The sequence below is a fragment of the Mobula hypostoma genome, chromosome 7 (assembly GCF_963921235.1).
Source record: "Mobula hypostoma chromosome 7, sMobHyp1.1, whole genome shotgun sequence".
NCBI lineage: Eukaryota > Metazoa > Chordata > Chondrichthyes > Myliobatiformes > Myliobatidae > Mobula > Mobula hypostoma.
The window spans coordinates 29,276,772-29,297,312 of NC_086103.1; the positions used below are offsets into that span (position 1 = coordinate 29,276,772).

The window sequence follows — 20,541 nt, forward strand, 5'->3', positions numbered from 1 at the left end:
TTCTGTAGTGCCTTGCGATCATAAAAAAGACAAAGGATGAACAATAAAAACTTTGTTTGGACCCAGAAAGGCTGCTATGTCCGACTGTGCCACCATCTTACCAGAAACAACAATCGCAGACAGGCAATTTACAGCAGGAAGCTACTTTACATTAGACATTGTCAGGGATATATCTTCTCTTAATAGTTATACTATTAACTTACTGGGACTGGATAGGCTGGGGCTTTTTTTCCTGGAGCATAGGAGCCTGAGGGATACAGCCTGACTTTATAGAGACTCTTAAAGTCAGATTCAGGTTTACTGTTACTGACATAAGTCGTGAAATTTGTTGTTTTGTGCAGCAGTACAGAGTAGTCATAACAAATCACTGTAAATTACAGTGAAAACAATAGTGTAAAAGAGGAATTACAAGGTAGTATTCATGGCCCATTTAAAAAAATCTGATGGCAAGGGGATGAAGCTCTTCCTAAAGGCATGGATATGGTAAATGGTAACAGATTTTTATTTTGTAAGGTAGTGGAGTCTAAAACAAAAGAACATAGGTTTAAGGTGAGAGGGGAAAGATTCAAAGGGGGCTTAATAGGAATCTTTTTTACACAGGGTGTGTTGAATATGTGGAGCAAGCTACCAGAGGAAGTGGAAACATTTACAAGGCATTTGGACTGGTACAGGGATAGAAAAAGTGAAGGGAAATGGGGCTGGTTGAAATAGACAATTTGGTCAGCCTGACCAAGAAGGGCCATGCTATATAATTCTGTGATTGCAGGCATTACTTGACAGATTTCTTGTAAATTATCGTGACAGTCTCTTCTATTAATATATAATCAAACAATATAACACCCATTTTTAGATCATTAAAACAACAACTCTTCTGTCTGTCGTACAATCACAATTCCCTTGCCTAGAGTTCATGTACCCCTGGGGCATTACTGTTGAGAGAAATACTTCCCGCAGGAATCTGCTCCACTTATAACATGGGATTTGATGGGACAAAACAGTTCATGTTATGAAAATCAGATGTAGATATTTTAATGTGAATGTAGCCCCTCCATAATGTGGGGCTATTCTGTCCTGAGATTGTTGGTCCATATTATTAGTCAGCAAAAGTATTGAGAGTTTTCTGGATCATTACAATTCATATAAGGAATATGTGAAAATTAAAACTGTTTTTCAATTAATCTTGTTTTTGCATTGGTATATATGGGCGTTTTTTTTTGTTTACTGAAAACTATTTCTTCAGAAGTAATTAATTTATTAACTTTTTTTTCTAGGAGGAAGACATTAAGTCTCTTATTGCTGAAATTGAGAGTTTGAAAAACCCTGTGGCGCTTGATATTCCCTTGGGACTGAGTGAAATGTTAGAGGAGAATGCCAAGCTCAAATACCGGCTGAATGTTCTCAAGCGTGTGAGTAGCCTTTTACTATTAAACTTCGCAAATTGTTTAGAAAATAGGTTAATGGGGTGGAAGAAGAATTAATAAATTGAATTAACTAATAAGTAAACACTTAATACTTTTTCCTCCTAGTGTTTCTTCAATGTTTTGAAACGCTTCAGCTTTTTCATGGGTATTCCCTGTTGTAAGTACAGGGAATTGATTCATACAGTATGGCAACAGGTCTTCTGGTCCGCTGAGTTCATGGAGCCATTTACACTAATCCTAATTAACTCTATTTTCTTTATCCAATATTTCTGTCAAGACGCTTAGATTGTGGGCTGCCTTAATGACTTATCACCCGGTGACACTCATATCAACAGTGATGAAATGCTTTGAGAGGTTGGTCATGGCTAGACTGAACTCCTGCCTCAGCAAGGACCTGGACCCATTGCAATTTGCCTATCGCCATAATAGGTCAATGGCAGATGCAATCTCAATGGCTCTCCGCACAGCTTTAGAACACCTGGACAACACGAACACCTAATCAGGATGCTGTTCATCAACTATAGCTCAGCATTTAATACCATCATTCCCACAATCCTGATTGAGAGCAGAACCTGGGCCTTTGTACCTCCCTCTGCAAATGGATCCTCGACTTCCTAATCGGAAGACCACAATCTGTACAGATGGGTGATAACACCTCCTCCTCGCTGACGATCAACATTGGCGCACCTCAGAGGTGTGTGCTTAGCCCACAGCTCTACTTTCTACGTATTATTGACTGTGTGGCTGGGCATAGCTCAAATACCATCTATAAATTTGCTGACGATACAACTATTGGTAGAATCCCAGGTGGTGACGAGAGGGCGTACAGGAGTGAGATATGCCAACTAGTGGAGTGGTGCCGCAGCGATAACGTGGCACTCAATATCAGTAAGACAAAAGAGGTGATTGTAGACTTCAGGAACAGTAAGACGAAGGAACACATACCAATCCTCATAGAGGAATCGGAAGTGAAGAGAGTGAGCAGTTTCCAGTTCCTGGGTGCCAGGGTCTCTGAGGATCTAATGTGGTCCCAGCATATCGATGCAGTTATAAAGAAGGCAAGAGAGCAGCTATACTTTTTTAGGAATTTGAAGAGATTTGGCATGTCAACAAATACACTCAGAAATTTCCATCATTGTACCGCAGAGAGCATTCTGACAGGTTGCATCACTGTCTGGTATGGAGGGGCTACTGCACAGGACCGAAAGAAGCTGCAGAAGGTTGTAAATCTAGTCAGCTCCATCTTGGGTACTAGCCTACAAAGTACCCAGGACATCTTCATGGAGCAGTGTCTCAGAAAGGCAGCTTCCATTAAGGACCTCCAGCACCCAGGGCATGCCCATTTCTCACTGTTGCCCTCAGGTAGGAGGTACAGAAGCCTGAAGGCACATGCTCAGCAATTCAGGAACAGCTGCTTCCCCTCTGCCATCCAATTCCTAAATGGATATTGAATCTTTGGACACTACCTCACTTTTTTTAATATGCAGTGTTTCTGTTTATGCATTAAAAAAAAATCTATTCAATATACATATACTGTAATTGATTTACTTATTTATTATTTTTGTTTTTTTCTCTGCTAGATTATATATTGCATTGATCTGCTGCTGCTAAGTTAACAAATTTCACATCACATGCCGGGGATGATAAATCTGATTCTGATTCTACCAGTCACCTACAGACCAGACATGATTTACAGTGGCTTCAACTAGCCATTCCACACAGATTAGAGTGTGGGAGGAAACTGGAACACTGGGGTGACCGGAGGAATATGTAATCAACACATACGTCATAGGAGGTCAGGATTAAACCTGGTTTGCTGGAGGTGGGGGATAGTAGCTTGATTAGCTGTACCACCGTGATAACTGGTGTTGTAATTTTGTGCTCCAGATTCAAGATTAGAGCTTAGGTTAGGAAATTGACGATGAATGGCTAACAAATTTTGCATGCATATATCACAGTGCTGAACATAGTGCCGTTTGTGCGTAGAACTGCTGGGCCTTCAAAATCTAGCCTGTTTACTTTCTCACTCATGTCACTCATACAATGCTCTTTGATCACTTACCAAGTAATAACATACAGGAGTAATGCCTGATACATTATAGTCTATTAATATTCTGTCCATTCTAAAAGTAGATTATCACTGAATCGAGTCTTTTGCAGACCTGTTATTTCGAGAAATGGAAGCTCTTTGGGGCTAAAGAAAATCGTAAAATCCTCAGATTGTTTTATATATATAAGCTTGATCTATATTATTTAATATGGATGGTTTTCTGACAGCTTTTATTGTTTTTTTTATTTTTTTAATAAATTACTCTGCGCAGTTTCTTGAAGTGACTTTGGTTCCTTATTACAGTTGTGGCTGTGTGACTATTACTTGCTCATTGCACCTCCACATTTTTGTGCCATCATCCATAAAGTTTTGTTCTGTTATGGAACCCTCTTAAAGTTTTTGAACACTTAGCTGAGGATCCACTTAATGTTAAAATACTGCAAAACTGATATTTGCTGAATTCTGCTTAGTAACACGGATAAAACTCTTATCCTTTCTCTGTATAGATTACTTAAAACCTTTGTTCTGACCCCAAAATTAGCTCTTTTTTATGTGTGATGTATTTCAGAGTCTTCAGGAAGAAGAAAGCAAAGCAGGAAGCAGCATGATAAACATTAATCAACGTTTGCAGAATATATTCCACGTTGCAATTAAGCTTGCCTTTCCACATCTTGAAAATCCACCATTGGCAGTTACACCAAGTCAAAGTTCAAAATTTGGAGATTATCAGTGCAACAGTGCTATGGCAATATCTCAGGTATGGACGAGCATATAACATGGTATAGATATTCACTTCGGACTGGTGTGGCCTTAGTGTTCATTTATGTCACAATTACTGCAGCTTGTTAACTGTGAGTAGAGGGAATTCTTTAAAAGAAGGTCCTGCACTGATTCAAAACTTGTAAATGACTTATTATTCTGTCAAGAATAATATGTCTGTGAAGATTTTTTTTGGACAATTACTTATCATCTGGTCAGACCAGCATTTTCACAAATGTCTTGTGAAAGAAATGCAGTACATTAAGTTCAAGTTTAATTGTCTTTTAACAAACTAGCCAAATGTAACAACATTACTCTGGGACCAATGTGAAAAACACTGTAGCAACAGTCATACATAGCATAAGGCACATATAAGATGCATTCACAAATTGTATATAGTCCCAAGACCCTGAGTCCCATGAATATTGCAGCAGCCTGCAGTCGAACACATTGCAAGTTGGGGTCAGCACTGACTGCAGCTTGGATGCTGCACCACACTGCCTCTGGTGGAATACACCAACTCCACCTCTCTCCTGGGCAGCCTTAAACAGGCGATACTGCAGTTTGAGGCCTAGTCCTTGCTATGACCAAGGTCATGCAGCTCCCGTGCTGCCTGCCAATAAATCAGTGAATCAGACTTGCAGCCTTCCACATCAGCAATGTCCAATAGGGTGCTGCAATCACAATAAAAGAGACCAGGACGATCACTTGCTGTTAAACTGCACACAGCCCTCATGCACCAACTTCTCCGATGCCTCTCTGGTGCAGGCAGCAACACGATCTGCACCAAATCCAGCTCCTTTAGTTTCTCCACCAAGGGGTAGACCTGCAGTACTTTAAGTTCTTAATATCCAGCAGGGTCTTGCGATCATAAAAAATTTGTTCAAAAAGGGCACTAACACCTTTGGTTGGCCCCATAGAAACCGCTTCAATCGAATGCGCCACCATCTGATATCATCCAGTCCTTATCAAACCCAGCAAAAATGATGTGCACAAGTTGTAGTCTTCAAAGCAGCGAGTGCTCACCAACTATCAAAAACCCATTTATACTAATCCCATTTGATTCTCTTCACATTCGTATCAACTCTCCCCAGATTCTGTGACCCCCCCTAGACACCAAGGACAATTTATTGTGGCCATTTATCCTACCAGCTAGCATGCCTTTGGGATATGGGAGGAAACTAGGAAAGCCCATATGGTCACATGGAGAAAATGCAGACAACCGAGGTCAGGATTGAACTGGGTCATATGAACTCTGAAGCAGAACATTACTGGTTGTGTCATTTTGCCATCCAATAAAATTTCCATTTTTGTAGATTCACTTTGTTGCAAAGACATGATGGAAATTGAACTTTGCTTTTTAATGGCAGAGGTAGCCTGAAGTGTTAAACAAACGAGAAATGTAAAAGCTCCTGCTGGCTCCAAATTCCCCATTACAGGTCCACAATCCCTTAACCGAAATCCTTGGGGCCAGTTGCATTTCGGAATTCAGAATTTTTTTGGATTTCAGACCCCCCCCTCCCATGCCAAAAAACACATATGCTCAAGTCCCTTATTTAACCTGGCTCAATGCGGTGGACTTTAGGACCCGGCGGCACACCAAACCTACGCACATCCTCCCGTATACTTTAAATCATCTCTAGATTACTTATAATACCTAATACTATGTAAATGCTATGTAAATAGTTGTTATACTGTATTCTTTAGGGAATAATGATGAAAAAAATTACTTCCAACAAAAACATTCAATAAAACATAAAAATATACAGCTTCAAACGAACAGAAACAAAAACATGGTAAATGACTTATTGGAATAAATGTACAACGTCACTGTCTCTGTCACTATAAAACTTCAGTAACTTGTCTTTCTGTTGATTTAAATCATATACAGTGGTAGTTCCAACACTATCTTCTTCAGTAAGACGCCGCACAGACTCACCACGATCAAGCTTCTGCAATAACTCCACTTTCTGCATTATTGATAATGATAGATGCTTCCTTCTCTTTTTCTCATTGTTACCCATAGGGGTATCTGTAGCTCTTTTTGACATTTTCACAGTGAAATTAAACACAAAGTCAACAGTGAACACAAAATATCAGCGAACAGCAAATGCACGTGCAACCAGTTCTAGCGCTGAGCCACAACTGATATCTGGCGGCCTCTGCTAGTGCTGCCACGTCACACCTGAGTGACATCAGCTGTTGGCGAAAAAACTTAGGTTTTCGGAGCTTTTTGGATTTCAGAATTTCGGATAAAGGAATGTGCACCTGCATTTGATGTTGTCTTTTCTATGAAAGTATACTTACACCTTTGCCTTTGTGTCACATTTCAATCAGAGAGAGAAAAATCTTAACAATCGGATTGGGCAGGGCTATTTTAAATGCTACATAATCAAAAATCAATTTTTATTTGCAATAAATCAAGCTACCATTCTCTCTGGATGATGTTGCTTCCATTGCAAAATTGAACTGAATGTTGAAGCCGTGATTTATGTTAGCATGCCTGACCTTTACCCATAAACAGACATACACTGACAATAGCATCATTAAGGTGCAATGCACATTCCTGCTCTGCAACATTAATTAGAGCTCAAAGCTCTGCACAGTGAGCACCCAGACATCAAACTGTGACTAAAATGATCCTGCAGTGTGACACATTATCTAGGTAATGGTCTTGAAAACCTGAACCTGCTGATGTGTTATTTATCAGATAATTGCATATAGAATGCCTGTGATGATTTGGTGGGAAAAGGCTCTTCTCGGATCAGCGTTGTCTCTCTCCTCCATAACCTTGAGTGGGTTGTTACGCCCATCCCATTGATGGAGTACTGCCAGTGGTGTTCCAACTGATATGGTCCTTAAAATAACAGAAAAAAAAACTCACACTCAGCCTTTGAACCAGGAGCACATAACTTTAAATTTTGCTATTTGCTGATACCCATGAAGCCATGAACACTACCTTACTATTTATGCTCTTTTTTTTTGCATTACTTATTTATTTTTTATATTCCTCATTGTAATTCATAGAAAATGTTATGCATTGCACTGTACTGCTACCACAAAACAAGAAATTTCACGACATATGTCAGTGGTAATAAACCTGATTCTGATATTGAGAAATCTGACTAGGTGGCTTCAGAACAAACTATCCTCTGCTCAGAAACTTTCCAGAGTCTTTTACATCTGAAAGTGACTTCTCTTTTATTGTTGTCCCAGTGGTACTGGAAGTTTTGGCTAAGGTGTCTCATGGATAAAATTGGGCCTGTCTAAGAAGAGTCTTTTCACACTGTCTTCAGAGAGACCAAATCCTACTTGGAACTGCCTGAAGAATGTTTTAACAGAGAAACACTTGAAAATGTGTCATCACCGAAATAATATGGCATTTTGTGGTTGACCTTCAGCATTGTCATGATGCTTTCTCCATGGCTTAAGTGACTTCTACTCTAAACCTGCTGGCAGCGTTAGACCTACACCATACCTCTGCTGTTCACTGCAGTGTCAGAGTGGCCATCCATGTACTCTACTCCCAGAGTTACTCTACTCTCATCTATTTTAATTTCATTGAGGAGGTTAATCGAGTCAGGCCCAAATTTTGAAATACTCTTGATTTGAAATAATGTCGAGCAACAATTGGTAATATTCCTCCCATGTCTTGGCTCAATGAGCTGCACCACCCAGCAACCCATCTATTTTAACCCTAGCCTAATCACAGGATAATTTACAATGACTAGTTAACCTACTAACCAGTACGTCTTTGGACTGTGGGAGGAAACCAGAGCACCCGGACGAAACGCACTCACGGTATGAATTTCTTTGCTGGAAAAGGAGGATTGTGAGAAAGTTAAGATCATAAGTAAATTCATGTCTTTTTTTGTCTTGTAACAAGTTTCTTTAAACCATGGATATTGAGTACCCCTTGTGTTTGAATTTGTTTTGCAGCTCTTGAAAGCCAAGGGTGAGAAGAGTAATCCCAGAGAGATTGCTCAGAAAATAGTTGATAACATTCCAAAAAATGAGATAATTGAAAACACTGATATTGCTGGACCAGGTAGGTACGCTTTTATTAATTATGTTTATATTGATTACCATATTTCTTAATGAAAGATTTGAGATTTTGTCTTTGTTCAACATTTCTCCAGTGCTAAGGAATGAGCATAAAAAGAGCATTTATATTGTTTTTTTCTTTTCTATTTCATTTTTCAGTATATGGGCACACAAATAAAACAAGCACATTGTAAATCCTAATAATACTCAAGAGAGTGATGGTCAGCTACCTTTTTGAATCACTATAGTTCACTGTCAATTTTTCTCCTATCTGATTGTTGGGGAGGATATTTCTGGATTTTGCTCCAATAATAATGAAAGAGTGGCGGTATATTTCCATGTTAGAATGATATGTGATTTGGAGGGAAACCTGCAGGGATTATGGTGTGCCTCTGGACCTGCTGCCCTTAATCTTCTTACTGGTAGGCTTAGAAGATTTGGGTAATGCTGTCGAGTATATTGTTAGGTAACTGTAGTGCATTGTGTAGGTCAGTGGTCCCCAACCACCGGGCCGCAAGGAAACTATATGATTTGGCGATATGAAACGATATGAGTCAGCTGCACCTTTCCTCATTCCCTGTCACGCACTGTTGAACTTGAACACACGTGAGGTCATCAGTGACCCAAGACGTGCAAAGGACTGGGTCTGTGGCCCATTTGTGAATGTCCCCAGTGAATCATCCACGTCAGCGCAGGAAAAAGATCAACTCCTTGAGCTTGCAAATGACGGTGGGCTGAAAAGTATGTTTCACATAACATCTCTGCCGCCATTCTGGATCAAAATCAAGGCTGAATATCCTGAGATAGCCACGAAAGCACTGAAAACATTGCTTCCATTTCCAACATCATATTGCTGCGAAGTGGAGTTTTCTGCGATGAATGCATTGAAAACTAAATTGCGGAATAGACTGGACATAAGGAACCCCCTTCGAGTATCTCTGTCTCCCATCACCCCTCGATGGGATCGTCTTTTTGCAGGAAAACAAGCCCAGGGCTCCCATTGATTCAGTGATATTGGTGTGCTGCAATGATTTTATATGTTCATAGGAGGAAAATATGCGCTGTGTGTTTAATATCCAAATGTTATGATGCTATTGACTTATCAATATTCATACGAGGAAAGTATGCGCTGTGTGTTTAATATTAAATTCGTTAGATAAACCCTTTTAGAAACGAAATTGAGTGTATTAGCCACTTATAAGTGACTTATAGTTGACCTATCACCTATGTTCCGGTTGTGATTATTAACATCCCCCCCCCGGTCGGCCGATCTGCAAGAATATTGTCAATATTAAATCAGTCCGCGGTGCAGAAAAGGTTGGGGACCCCTGGTATAGGTAATGCCCAGTGCAGCTACAGTGTATTGGCAGTGGAAGAAATCCAATTTGATTGTGGTGGATGAAGGAGTATTCTTTGTTCTAAATTGTATTCTTAAATATTGGGGCATGTAGTGTATATTCTGCCTGTTGAACCAGGTTTGATCGGTTGATTTGATTGTTGTAGTAGACTGAGGAATCTGCTAGGGTATGAGGTTACATATTACGTTGAAGTAAATTTCTGCTGCTGCAATGGTTCACAAACCACCCGGTGATGTACCACTGACTGCAAGGCAACTGATCCAGAGTTGGAATCTGGCCGGCTCTTTGCACGCTTTCCATCCTTGCTGGGTTGAGCATCAAGCTAGCAACTCAGCCTAAAAAAAAACAGTGAAATACTTTGGAAATGGCAAAAATGCTGCCTGATGCACTACAAGGCGCGAAAAGGAAGAACAGCAGTAGGGCCTCATTAATACCCAATTTTGAGTGGCCAGATTTAGAAACATAGAAAATAGGTGCAGGAGTAGTCCATTCGGCCCTTCGAGCCTGCACCGCCATTTATTATGATCATGGCTGATCCTCCAACTCAGAACCCCGCCCCAGCCTTCCCTCCATACCCCCTGACCCCCGTAGCCACAAGGGCCATATCTAACTCCCTCTTAAATATAGCCAATGAACTGGCCTCAACTGTTTCCTGTGGCAGAGAATTCCACAGATTCACCACTCTCTGTGTGAAGAAGTTTTTCCTAATCTCGGTCCTAAAAGGCTTCCCCTCTATCCTCAAACTGTGGCCCCTCGTTCTGGACTTCCCCAACATAGGGAACAATCTTCCTGCATCTAGCCTGTCCAATTCCTTTAGGATCTTATACGTTTCAGTCAGATCCCCCCTCAATCTTCTAAATTCCAACGAGTACAAGCCCAGTTCATTCATTTGTTTGAGTATATCCCATTTAACACAGCTTGGAAAATGACTTATTTTGCAAATTTAAAGTCTGCATTGAAGAACAGATTCTTTGACAAAATAACACAACTCTTGGTCCCAGACTGGAATATATATGTGTGTTTTTTTTTTGTGCTCAAATTGCAGAGTGGGTTCAAACCTCAAACTCTTAACGACTGAGCTAATCTCATCTGAGAAAACAGTGGAGCTCCCAGTGGTAGAGTGGTATTATTCACCAACTTCCCCATCAATTTTGCATATAGAACGCAAAATATTGAAGGAGTTTGTAGGTCATAAACAGTGTCAGAATGGAGAATATTAAGTAATAGGAAAAATAGGCGCAGTGCTGATAATAATGAGAGGTAGTGATTGTATGGGATTGTATGTTGAGGTCTGGAAGTCAACAAAAAACTAACCGCAATGAGAATATCAGGGGGGGAGAAAAACAACTCTGACATTCACAGCATATAGTAGATATCCACAGATATTTACTCCCTTTCATTGACAATTGCTGAGCAAAAGAAAAGTACCTGTACAAAAGAATGGAACATTGGGAAAGGTTCTTTCAGGATTTGAGGCATATCCAAGGCAAAAAGAAAATGGCAGTGTTCATACACATTCACACGCAGCAAACTAATGGGGAAAATTCTTCATAGAGGAGAGAAAAACCTTCCCCAAGGCATTAAAAACATTAGGAAAGAACCTGTTACAAAACAAGCATTTTATTTTGATAGGAAAAATATAACTGGCAAACATTAATATGACTTAATGTGGATAAAAGGAATTTGTTTAAGTGATGTGCAAAGTTGGGAAGGAATATTAACTTTGTCTTCATCATTGGGATTAATCTTTTTTTTCCCCTACCAGCCTTACCAGAAAGGTAACGTGAAAACCATTCTATTATTTTATTTATTATTTATTTGTATTTTTGTACTTGCACAGTTTCAAAGTTCAAAGTAAATTTATTATCAAAGTACATATATGTCATCGCTTCCAACCCTGAGATTAATTTTGTTTTTGTCTTTCGCACGTTGGTTGTTTGTCCATCCTGTTGAGTACTGATTCTAGTATATTTCTTGGATTTATTGAGCATGCCTGCAAGAAAATGAATCTCAAGGCTGTATATGGTGACATATATGTACTTTGATAATAAATTTGCTTACTTTGAACTTTTTTGCCATTTCAATTTTTACCTTTCTGTTCTGGGAACAACAGGCCTATTTCATTAGTTCCTGGAAACCAAACAAACTTTCTATAGAGGAGCTGGAACTCACTGATTCCATGATTTATTTTCAACCATTCCTGTAAAATGAACTGTAAGTGGACGAGTTCATGGGAAACCTGTATTGTAAAATCATGTCAAGAAAGGAGAATAACGTCTGTAATTGTAAAACAAAATACTTAAGAGCACACATATTAGCCAAAAATGCCAAATGAAAGCAGTCATCTGTTATCATTTGAAACATAAATTAGAATTCTTAAATCAGGATATTATCAAAACTACTTTTAATCCAGGGGTTCTCGACCTTTTTTTTATGTCATGGACCTCTACCCTTAACCGAGGGGTATGTGGACCCCGGGTTGGGGACCCGTGTTTTAATACTGTGCTGTACATATTAAATTAGAATATAACTTTATGTTACAATTTCTCATAGGTTTTATCAATGTCAATCTGAAAAGAGAATTTGTCTCCAAACTGCTGACAGACCTACTTGTAAACGGAGTTCAGCCTCCCTTAGTAGGACCAAAGAAAAAGGTATGCACTTTAACAATATTTATATTTTAATAAAATAGTTACTGTTACTTTGCCTCCATGTTAAAAGACCCAAAAGTCACAAATACACCTGAGAAACTTGAACATGTGCTGTAATCTTTTAACTCAATGGAGCACTGAAAGAATGCTGCCTTATCTGGTAAGCATTAAAAAGAACTTCTATTTCATTCATGTTTATGGAAGGCTAACTTAGAACAAGAGTCAGGAAACACCACCAAATATGCTACCTGAAAGCCTAATGGAGGTAGATTGAGAAGAAAGATTTGCTAATCTGCAGATTATGTATAGGGAATGGGAGCAATTGCACTGGTCTTTGAGAGCAGTTGCAGACGTGTAATGATATTAAGATAGAGGTGGAGTTTGTTGGGAAGTTCTGTTATCCTTTTGTGTAATATTGATTCTTCTGGAATCCTGATCAATATTCGTCCCTTAAACAAAACCAAAAGTAATAATGTATTTAATATGTGGAACTTCACTGTCTCCATTGTTCACTAAGTTTTCTGAGTAATTGTGACAAATTCTTTCTGTCATATCCCTTTTTAAAATGCTTGTGGAAAAGATCTCCGTCTCTTTGAAAAGGGAAGACTAGTTTCAGTCCCATTCATTCCCCTTCCCTCAACTCTTTTTTGACATTGATGGTAACACTTCTTTCATTCATTCACTGCAAGGTCTGGTGGGGTGGAAGGTGAGGATCAGAGAATGCTGTCTGTGCTCTGTTCTGGAGGAGATGGGTTGAGTATGGGAAATTGTTGAGATGGTAGAGGGAAGCAGATGTTTAAGAAGAAGAGAAATGTTTGGAAGGGCATTTTATGGGAAGTCTCTTGGTGGAACAATTAAAACAGATGGAGGAACTGAGAGAAAAGAATGGAGCCCCTTGAGGAGGTCTGAGTGGAAATAACTATATTCAGAGTAGCTTTGGATGTCTGAAAGCTTGTAATAAGTGTTTGCCAATAGCCTATCCACTAAAATATAGACGGAGATCAAGAAAGACAAAAGAAGAATCAAAGGTGGATTATTCAAAGGTGAGAGCAGAATGGTAATTGGCAGCAAAGATTTAAAAAAAAATAAGTTATATATTACTACAGGAGGCTACACCAATACAGTTGTCAATGTACCAACAATAAAAATTGAGATAGGGGACCCAGGTAGTACAGAAATAAAGACTCTTCCCCATATGCCACTAAAAGGCAGACTTGGGTTGGTTCCATGCAAATTCCCAGAGCTACACCTTCAATACGGGGAGAGTAAATGAGTGAAGTTGAAGAAGTTGTTATTCAATGTGAGAATAAGTACAGCTAGACGAATGAGTGGTGATGGAAAAAAATTAGCTGGACCCTTGTTCAGGAAAGGAGGGGGCATTCCTGATGTGGAATGAACGTGTATTGTATATACGAGGTAAAGTTTGGCCAGGTAGGATCATGGAATTAAAACCTGTTGAAGATGTCAACAGTGTTATGGCTTTAAGCAGGAAAGATTGCACCAGGAGAGAAAGGATGGAGTTACAGTAGGAAGAAGTGTGTTCGGTGGGGCAAGAAGGGAACTGAAACTATTAGTCCCCCTTGTGGATCTTGGGCAGCTGATAGAAGCAGGTTATGGGGGCTTGGAAATGACAAAACTGTTAGCTGTAGAGGGAAGGTATCCTGAGAAAGTGAGGTCCGTGACTGTCTGAGAGACAGTAGCTTGATGATCAGTGGTTGTTGTCCAGCAACTACTTTGGGGAGATGTGGGGGAACTGACATTTGACCTCTGCCAGATCACAAAGATATGGTTGTACACAAGAGCCAAGAAACAGAACAACATAACTTTTGCAGATGAAGAAAGAATTTTAAATTCTGTACCATCCTCCATGACTCCGCAATCCTCAATTTTACAACTGCTCAAATATTCTTTTGCTTCAGTAATGTGTAATAGAAACAGTCATGGGAATTTCCTGGTGGCACAACATTTTAATTCCGATTCCCGTTCCAAAAAGTCGGTCCATGGCCTCCTCTTGTGCCTCAATAAAGCCACCTTCATGGTGGAGGAGCAATACCTTATATTTCGTCTGGGTAGCCACCAACCTGATGGTATGAACATCGATTTCTCTTTTGAGTAAAATAAAAATTCCCACTCCCTCACCTCTTCTTCTATTCCGCACTCTGGCCTCTTACCTCTCTTCACCTGCCAATCACTTCCTCCTTCCCTTTCTCCCACGCTCCGCTCCTCTCCTATCAGATTCCTTCATCTCCAGCCCTTTACCTTTCCTATCCACTTGGCTTCATCTATCACCATCTAGTTATCACTCTTCCCCTCCCCCTATATTCATGCTGGTATCTTCCCCCTTTCCAGTTCTGAAGAAGGGTCTTGGCCCAAAATGCTGACTGTTCATTTCCATGGATGCTACTTGACCTGAGTTCCTCTGGCATTTTGTGTATGTTGCATGGGAACCGATTTATTGGACTTGGCCTCCAGTCCATTTATTTTAATATTTTAATGAAACATCTTGGGCAATTATGTTTTGTTTTCAGGTAGTGGTAGATTTCTCTTCTCCCAACATTGCCAAAGAGATGCACGTGGGTCATCTACGATCAACTATCATTGGTGACAGCATGTGTCGCTTGTTTGAGTTTGTGGGATATGATGTTTTAAGGTCAGTGGAAGGAATACATTTATGTTATTCACAGAAAGTTAATAAGCAGAATTTGTAGATTTATTCTACTGAAAGTACAAAATTAACCAAGCTGAATAATTAATAATGAGTGGCACAGTCTGAACTACAGTTGGTAGGAATATCTAATTCAGTGTTAAATTGAATACATAATGTGGGGGAGGCAATATAATAAAGACAGGATAATTAGAGACAAAAAATTATAAAGAAAAATGTGCTCTATTTTTCAAATTCTGAAGCTGCAATGAATCTCCAACACAGCAATAAAAGTAAATATAAGGATATTTGCAAATTTCCCTTCATTCGGGTATTAACACAATATAATGTAAAATGTTAACATACAGTAAAAATTAAGCAATTCAAGTAACCTCACCTTAATTCATTACACTCTACAATGACTTGATTGGGTTATGTCTTCAATATCTCAGAACTTTTCTGTGATGGTAGAGCACACATAATAGGAAAACATGTAACATAATATGACATTAATGGAGTTACAAAAATCACAGAAAGCATGGTTGTTACATTTTACAGTAATGATTCGAGCATTGATTGCCAATAACTTTCAGATGCCCAGCTTATGTTTCTGTAAGGTCACTGGGCCAAAGAATGAAGTGATTCACAAGGCAGCATTAAACCACATGCAATATCAAGGAGCTGAGGCAGTGCTCCATAAAATACTTCATTGATTGCAATCATATCTTGCACAAACAATCTGATGGCAGTTGTTAGTCATAGTCATACTTTATTGATCCCGGGGGAAATTGGTTTTCATTACAATTGCACCATAAATAATAAATAGTAATAAAACCATAAATAGTTGAATAGTAATATGTAAATTATGCCAGGAAATAAGTCCAGGACCAGCCTATTGGCTCAAGGTGTCTCACCCTCCAAGGGAGGAGTTGTAAAGTTTGATGGCAACAGGCAGGAATGACTTCCTATGACGCTCTGTGTTGCATCTCAGTGGAATGAGTCTCTGGCTGAATGTACTCCTGTGCCCACCCAGTACATTATGTAGTGGATGGGAGACATTAACCAAGATGGCATGCAACTTGGGCAGCATCCTCTTTTCAGACACCACCGTGAGAGAGTCCAGTTCCATCCCCAGAACATCACTGGCCTTATGAATGAGTCTGTTGATTCTGTTGGTGTCTGCTACCCTCAGCCTGCTGCCCTAGCACACAACAGCAAACATGATAGCACTGGCCACCACAGACTCGTAGAACATCCTCAGCATTGTCCGGCAGATGTTGAAGGACCTCAGTCTCCTCAGGAAATAGGGATGGCTCTGACCCTTCTTGTAGACAGCCTCAGTGTTCTTTGACCAGTCCAGTTTATTGTCAATTCGTATCCCCAGGTATTTGTAATCCTCCACGATGTCCACACTGACCCCCTGGATGGAAACAGGGGTCACCGGTTCCTTAGCTCTCCTCAGGTCTACCACCAGCTCCTTAGTCTTTTTCACATTAAGCTGCTGATAATTCTGCTCACACCATGTGACAAAGTTTCCTACCGTAGCCGTGTACTCAGCCTCATCTCCCTTGCTGATGCATCCAACTATGGCAGAGTCATCAGAAAACTTCTGAAGATGACAAGACTCTGTGCAGTAGTTGAAGTCCGAGGTGTAAATGGTGAAGAGAAAGGGAGACAAGACAGTCCCCTGTGGAGCCCCAGTGCTGCTGATCACTCTGTCGGACACACAGTGTTGCAAGCACACGTACTGTGGTCTGCCAGTCAGGTAATCAAGAATCCATGACACCAGGAAAGCATCCACCTGCATAGCTGTCAGCTTCTCCCCCAGTAGAGCAGGGCAGATGGTGTTGATTGCACTGGAGAAGTCAAAAAACATGACCCTTACAGTGCTCGCTGGCTTGTCCAGGTGGGCATAGACACGGTTCAGCAGGTAGACGATGGCATCCTCAACTCCTAGTCAGGGCTGGTAGACGAACTGGAGGGGATCTAAGTGTGGCCCGACCATAGGCTGGAGCAGCTCCAGAACAAGTCTCTCCAGGGTCTTCATGATGTGGGAGGTCAATGCCACCGGTCTGTAGTCATTGAGGCCGCTGGGGCGCGGCGTTTTTGGCACAGGGACGAGGCAGGACGTCTTCCACAGCACAGGAACCCTCCGGAGCCTCAGGCTCAGGTTGAATTCATGGCGAAGTACTCCGCATAGCTGAGGGGCACAGGCTTTGAGCATTGTTGAATGTCAGTCTACTAGCCTCAGGACATTGCTGCAGGAAATGTCTAAGGCCCAGCTTTCCTCAGCTGCTTCATCACTGAACCATCATTAGGTCAGAGGTAGAGGGCTGTTTTTTGGTAATCGTCCAATGTCTAATTTTATCTGCAACTTCTCAGGAAATGAACGAGCACTAAGCCAGACAAGTTTAAGTAGTTTGTATTATTTGAGGTCTATTCTCTAGAGGCTTTTTTATTATCTTTTAAGTTGAATATTCTCAACTCTCAACATGAAAGTATTCTCAAATGCTTTCATCAAAAAGGGAATGGTGAGGAGCAATGACTTTCAATGCAAAAATTATTAAAATATTTCTCCCATGCAAGCTCTTTCATTGTATATATCTCAGTGAGTTAGCTTTATAGAAAAATGTCTTCAGATCTTTAAACTTCTCCCTGGTTACAGCCGTTCAAATTGAGTTTTGATGAGGAATCTTTATTGATTTCAGGTTAAATCATGTTGGTGACTGGGGAACACAGTTTGGGATGTTGATTGCTCACTTGCATGACAAATTTCCAGATTACCTCGTTGTTTCCCCTCCAATTGGTGATCTTCAGATGTTCTATAAAGTAAGTTTTCTCTCAAGTCGTTCAAGATTCAGGATTATTGTTCAGTGTATACCCAAACCTGAGAAAGCAACAGTAATATTTTGCTGTAATTAAGTTACAATAGTAGATCTTCCATGTTTATCACTATTTTTACTTTTTTCTTACATGTTTTACATTTTCTGTTCTTTGCATGGCTTCGACATATTATTTTGCACTTTATTAGTCTGCTTTTCATTTCTCATAGGAGATTGAGTGTCTTTTTTCACTTCTATTAATGACAAAGTCAGCAAAATTATTCTCCATCCCCAGGGAACCATTGCAAAACTAATGTGGAGATGTGTCAAAAACTTTGAACAAAAGGATGAAAGCAGTTAATGTGTTATTCGCTGAACTGCTTTTTTTTCTTTCCTTTCATTCAAACCTGTGATCTAGTATCCACCCCTAAATTGTGTGAAGCAGAAAAAGATCCTAACTTAATCATCATAGCAAAGTTTTCATAACTAATTCTTTTAATATGGGCAGGTAGGCATTTCTTCAGCATCCATGATATTCTCCTGAGCAAACACTGAAATCTCAGCCATCTCCTGTAACTCCACGTATAGGCAGGCCTGATGGTCTTTAAAAGGACCTAGTCTTTCCCTAGTTACCTTTTTACTATTAATATAATTGAAGAACATTAGGGAATTATCTTTAATCCTGTTGAAACAGAGTGACCTGGGAGTAGAATTGCACCATTTGCTGAATAAGGCCGTGCAAATAAACAGGGTAGTGAAGAAGGCATTTAGCACACTGGTCTCCGTCAGGGCATCAAGTTTAGGTCTAGGGACATTATGGTGCTGTATGTGCAGTTATGTATGTCACTGGTGAGGCCACATTTGGAGTACTGTGTATAATATTGGTCGCTGTTATAGGAAGAACATTGTCAAGCTGGAGACGATGCAAAGAAGATGTATGAGGATGCTACCTGGACTAGAAAGTGTACATTATAAGGATAGAGGTTAGCCACATGGTATCTTTTTTCATTGGAGCACAGGAGAATGAGGGGTGATGTCATAAAAGTTTATACAATCAAGGATGGACAGTCAGTCTTTTCCCCAGGGCAGAGAAGTCCAAAATTAAAGAGCACGGATAAAGGAGATAAGTGAGAGATTTAAAAAGAGACCTGAGAGGTAACTTCTTTGCACAAAGAGTATTGAATACCCAGAAGGAGCTGCCAGAGGAAGTGTTGAGGCAGGTAGAATTGCAGTATTTCAGAGACGTATGGATAGGTACATGGGGGGGCGGGGGGGAGGGGGAGGATCATGGAGGGTTACGGGCCTCATGTGGGTAACTGGGATCAACAGGGAGGATGCAGGAATTAGTTTCCATTCTGTATTACTCCATAACTGTATGCATTTATGTGGTCTCCATTTCCTCCTATGATAGGAATTCTGCATTCTAATCACACTGTGTAAGAGCATTTCTTCTATCTACCCTACTGGATTCATAGTTGAATATTTATTACTCCTAGTTTTGATCTTAGCTGAAGTAGAAACATTTCTGTTTCTATCCTGGCAAACACTTTCATAATATTAAGTTGGATTAAATCATTCCTTATTCTTCTCAAACAAAGGAACTCTTCACTCTGTTAAATCTTTCCAAAAGTTGTTCTTTGTTCATTTGTTTCATAATTTATTACCTTTGCATATTGTGTATTTCTGTATTGTTTTTAGAATGTAGTAATTGGAACTGATCACATGTGGCCATAACTTCTCATTTCCGTTGGCATTATAGTAAATCTTCTATGTTCTCCTATGTTTCTAAAGCTATAAAGAGACCAAACATTTAACAGTATTCTTCGTGGTCTAACCACAATCCTTTGCACACTGAAATATATCTGTTTATCAACACAACATTTATTGACATTAATTGGCAAGCTTGCACTTTCTTGCGCTTTTGAAATTCTCAGCAGTTGTCACATATTTACAGGAATCCAAAAAAAGGTTTGATGAAGACGAAGTCTTTAAGAAGCGGGCTTACCAGTGTGTGGTCCAACTACAGAACCACAATCCAGACGTTATTAAGGCATGGAATATGATCTGTGATGTTTCTCGAAGGGGTAAGCCAGAAATCAAGTGACAAACAAAAAGGATTCAGATAAAAATTGGGATTTGTCAAAAAAAAAAGTCCTTTCTTGAAGGACTGGTTTAACGTGAAAAACTTTAAAATTTCAAGGAACCAATTAGACAACGATATCAAACTATGAGGGACAGTGAGATAGCGAATACTTTAGGTTGAGAGCAGTAAGTGAAGCAGTATAACTGAATGGAAGAAAGAGTTTGAAGGATTGAATGGCCAAACCTGTTTTTTGTTACTCTGCTCCCCCAGCACTACACAACTCCAAGTGTTTGTTCTTTTTAAATATAAAATATTGTGTAATTTCTCACATGGGCTGCGCATTAGGGTGGTTGATCTATGAAAAAAAATGGTGTTGGGGAATCAATGCTTCATACTGTATGTTAATTAATACATCTTACAGATATAGTGATGGTGTTTCCGAGTTTGGAATCCTGACCTTTGTGGAACATTTAGGAATTTAATGTATGTGCCTTCTAGCACTTTCTTTGTGAAAAATACATCATACTTATCACAGGATTACTTTCTGTCTGGCATTTATCAAATTCTACTCTTACTCTACCGTCTATGATTCGTAAATGTCCTGAGGTCTTTTACCATGGCAGTGGTGAGAGTTTATTCAGCCACAGTGGGAATATTGCAATGGCTTGTATTTCTAGACAACCACTTGTGCCTTGCAAGTTAGCTTAGT

At 39.8% G+C, this 20,541-nt stretch overlaps 1 protein-coding gene across 5 annotated transcripts in view; it reads left to right on the top strand.

Moving 5' to 3' along the window:
* Positions 1–20,541, top strand: part of rars1 (arginyl-tRNA synthetase 1) — a 52,069-nt gene that overhangs the window by 13,777 nt on the left and 17,751 nt on the right. For all 5 annotated transcript variants that reach the window (XM_063053186.1, XM_063053184.1, XM_063053188.1 and 2 more), the window contains exons 2-8: positions 1,272–1,406; positions 4,040–4,228; positions 8,170–8,278; positions 12,186–12,286; positions 14,812–14,933; positions 17,636–17,756; positions 19,704–19,833. In XM_063053186.1, the coding sequence (XP_062909256.1) occupies positions 1,356–1,406; positions 4,040–4,228; positions 8,170–8,278; positions 12,186–12,286; positions 14,812–14,933; positions 17,636–17,756; positions 19,704–19,833 (823 nt within the window). In that variant the 5' untranslated portion in view covers positions 1,272–1,355. The remainder of the gene's footprint in view (positions 1–1,271; positions 1,407–4,039; positions 4,229–8,169; positions 8,279–12,185; positions 12,287–14,811; positions 14,934–17,635; positions 17,757–19,703; positions 19,834–20,541) is intronic.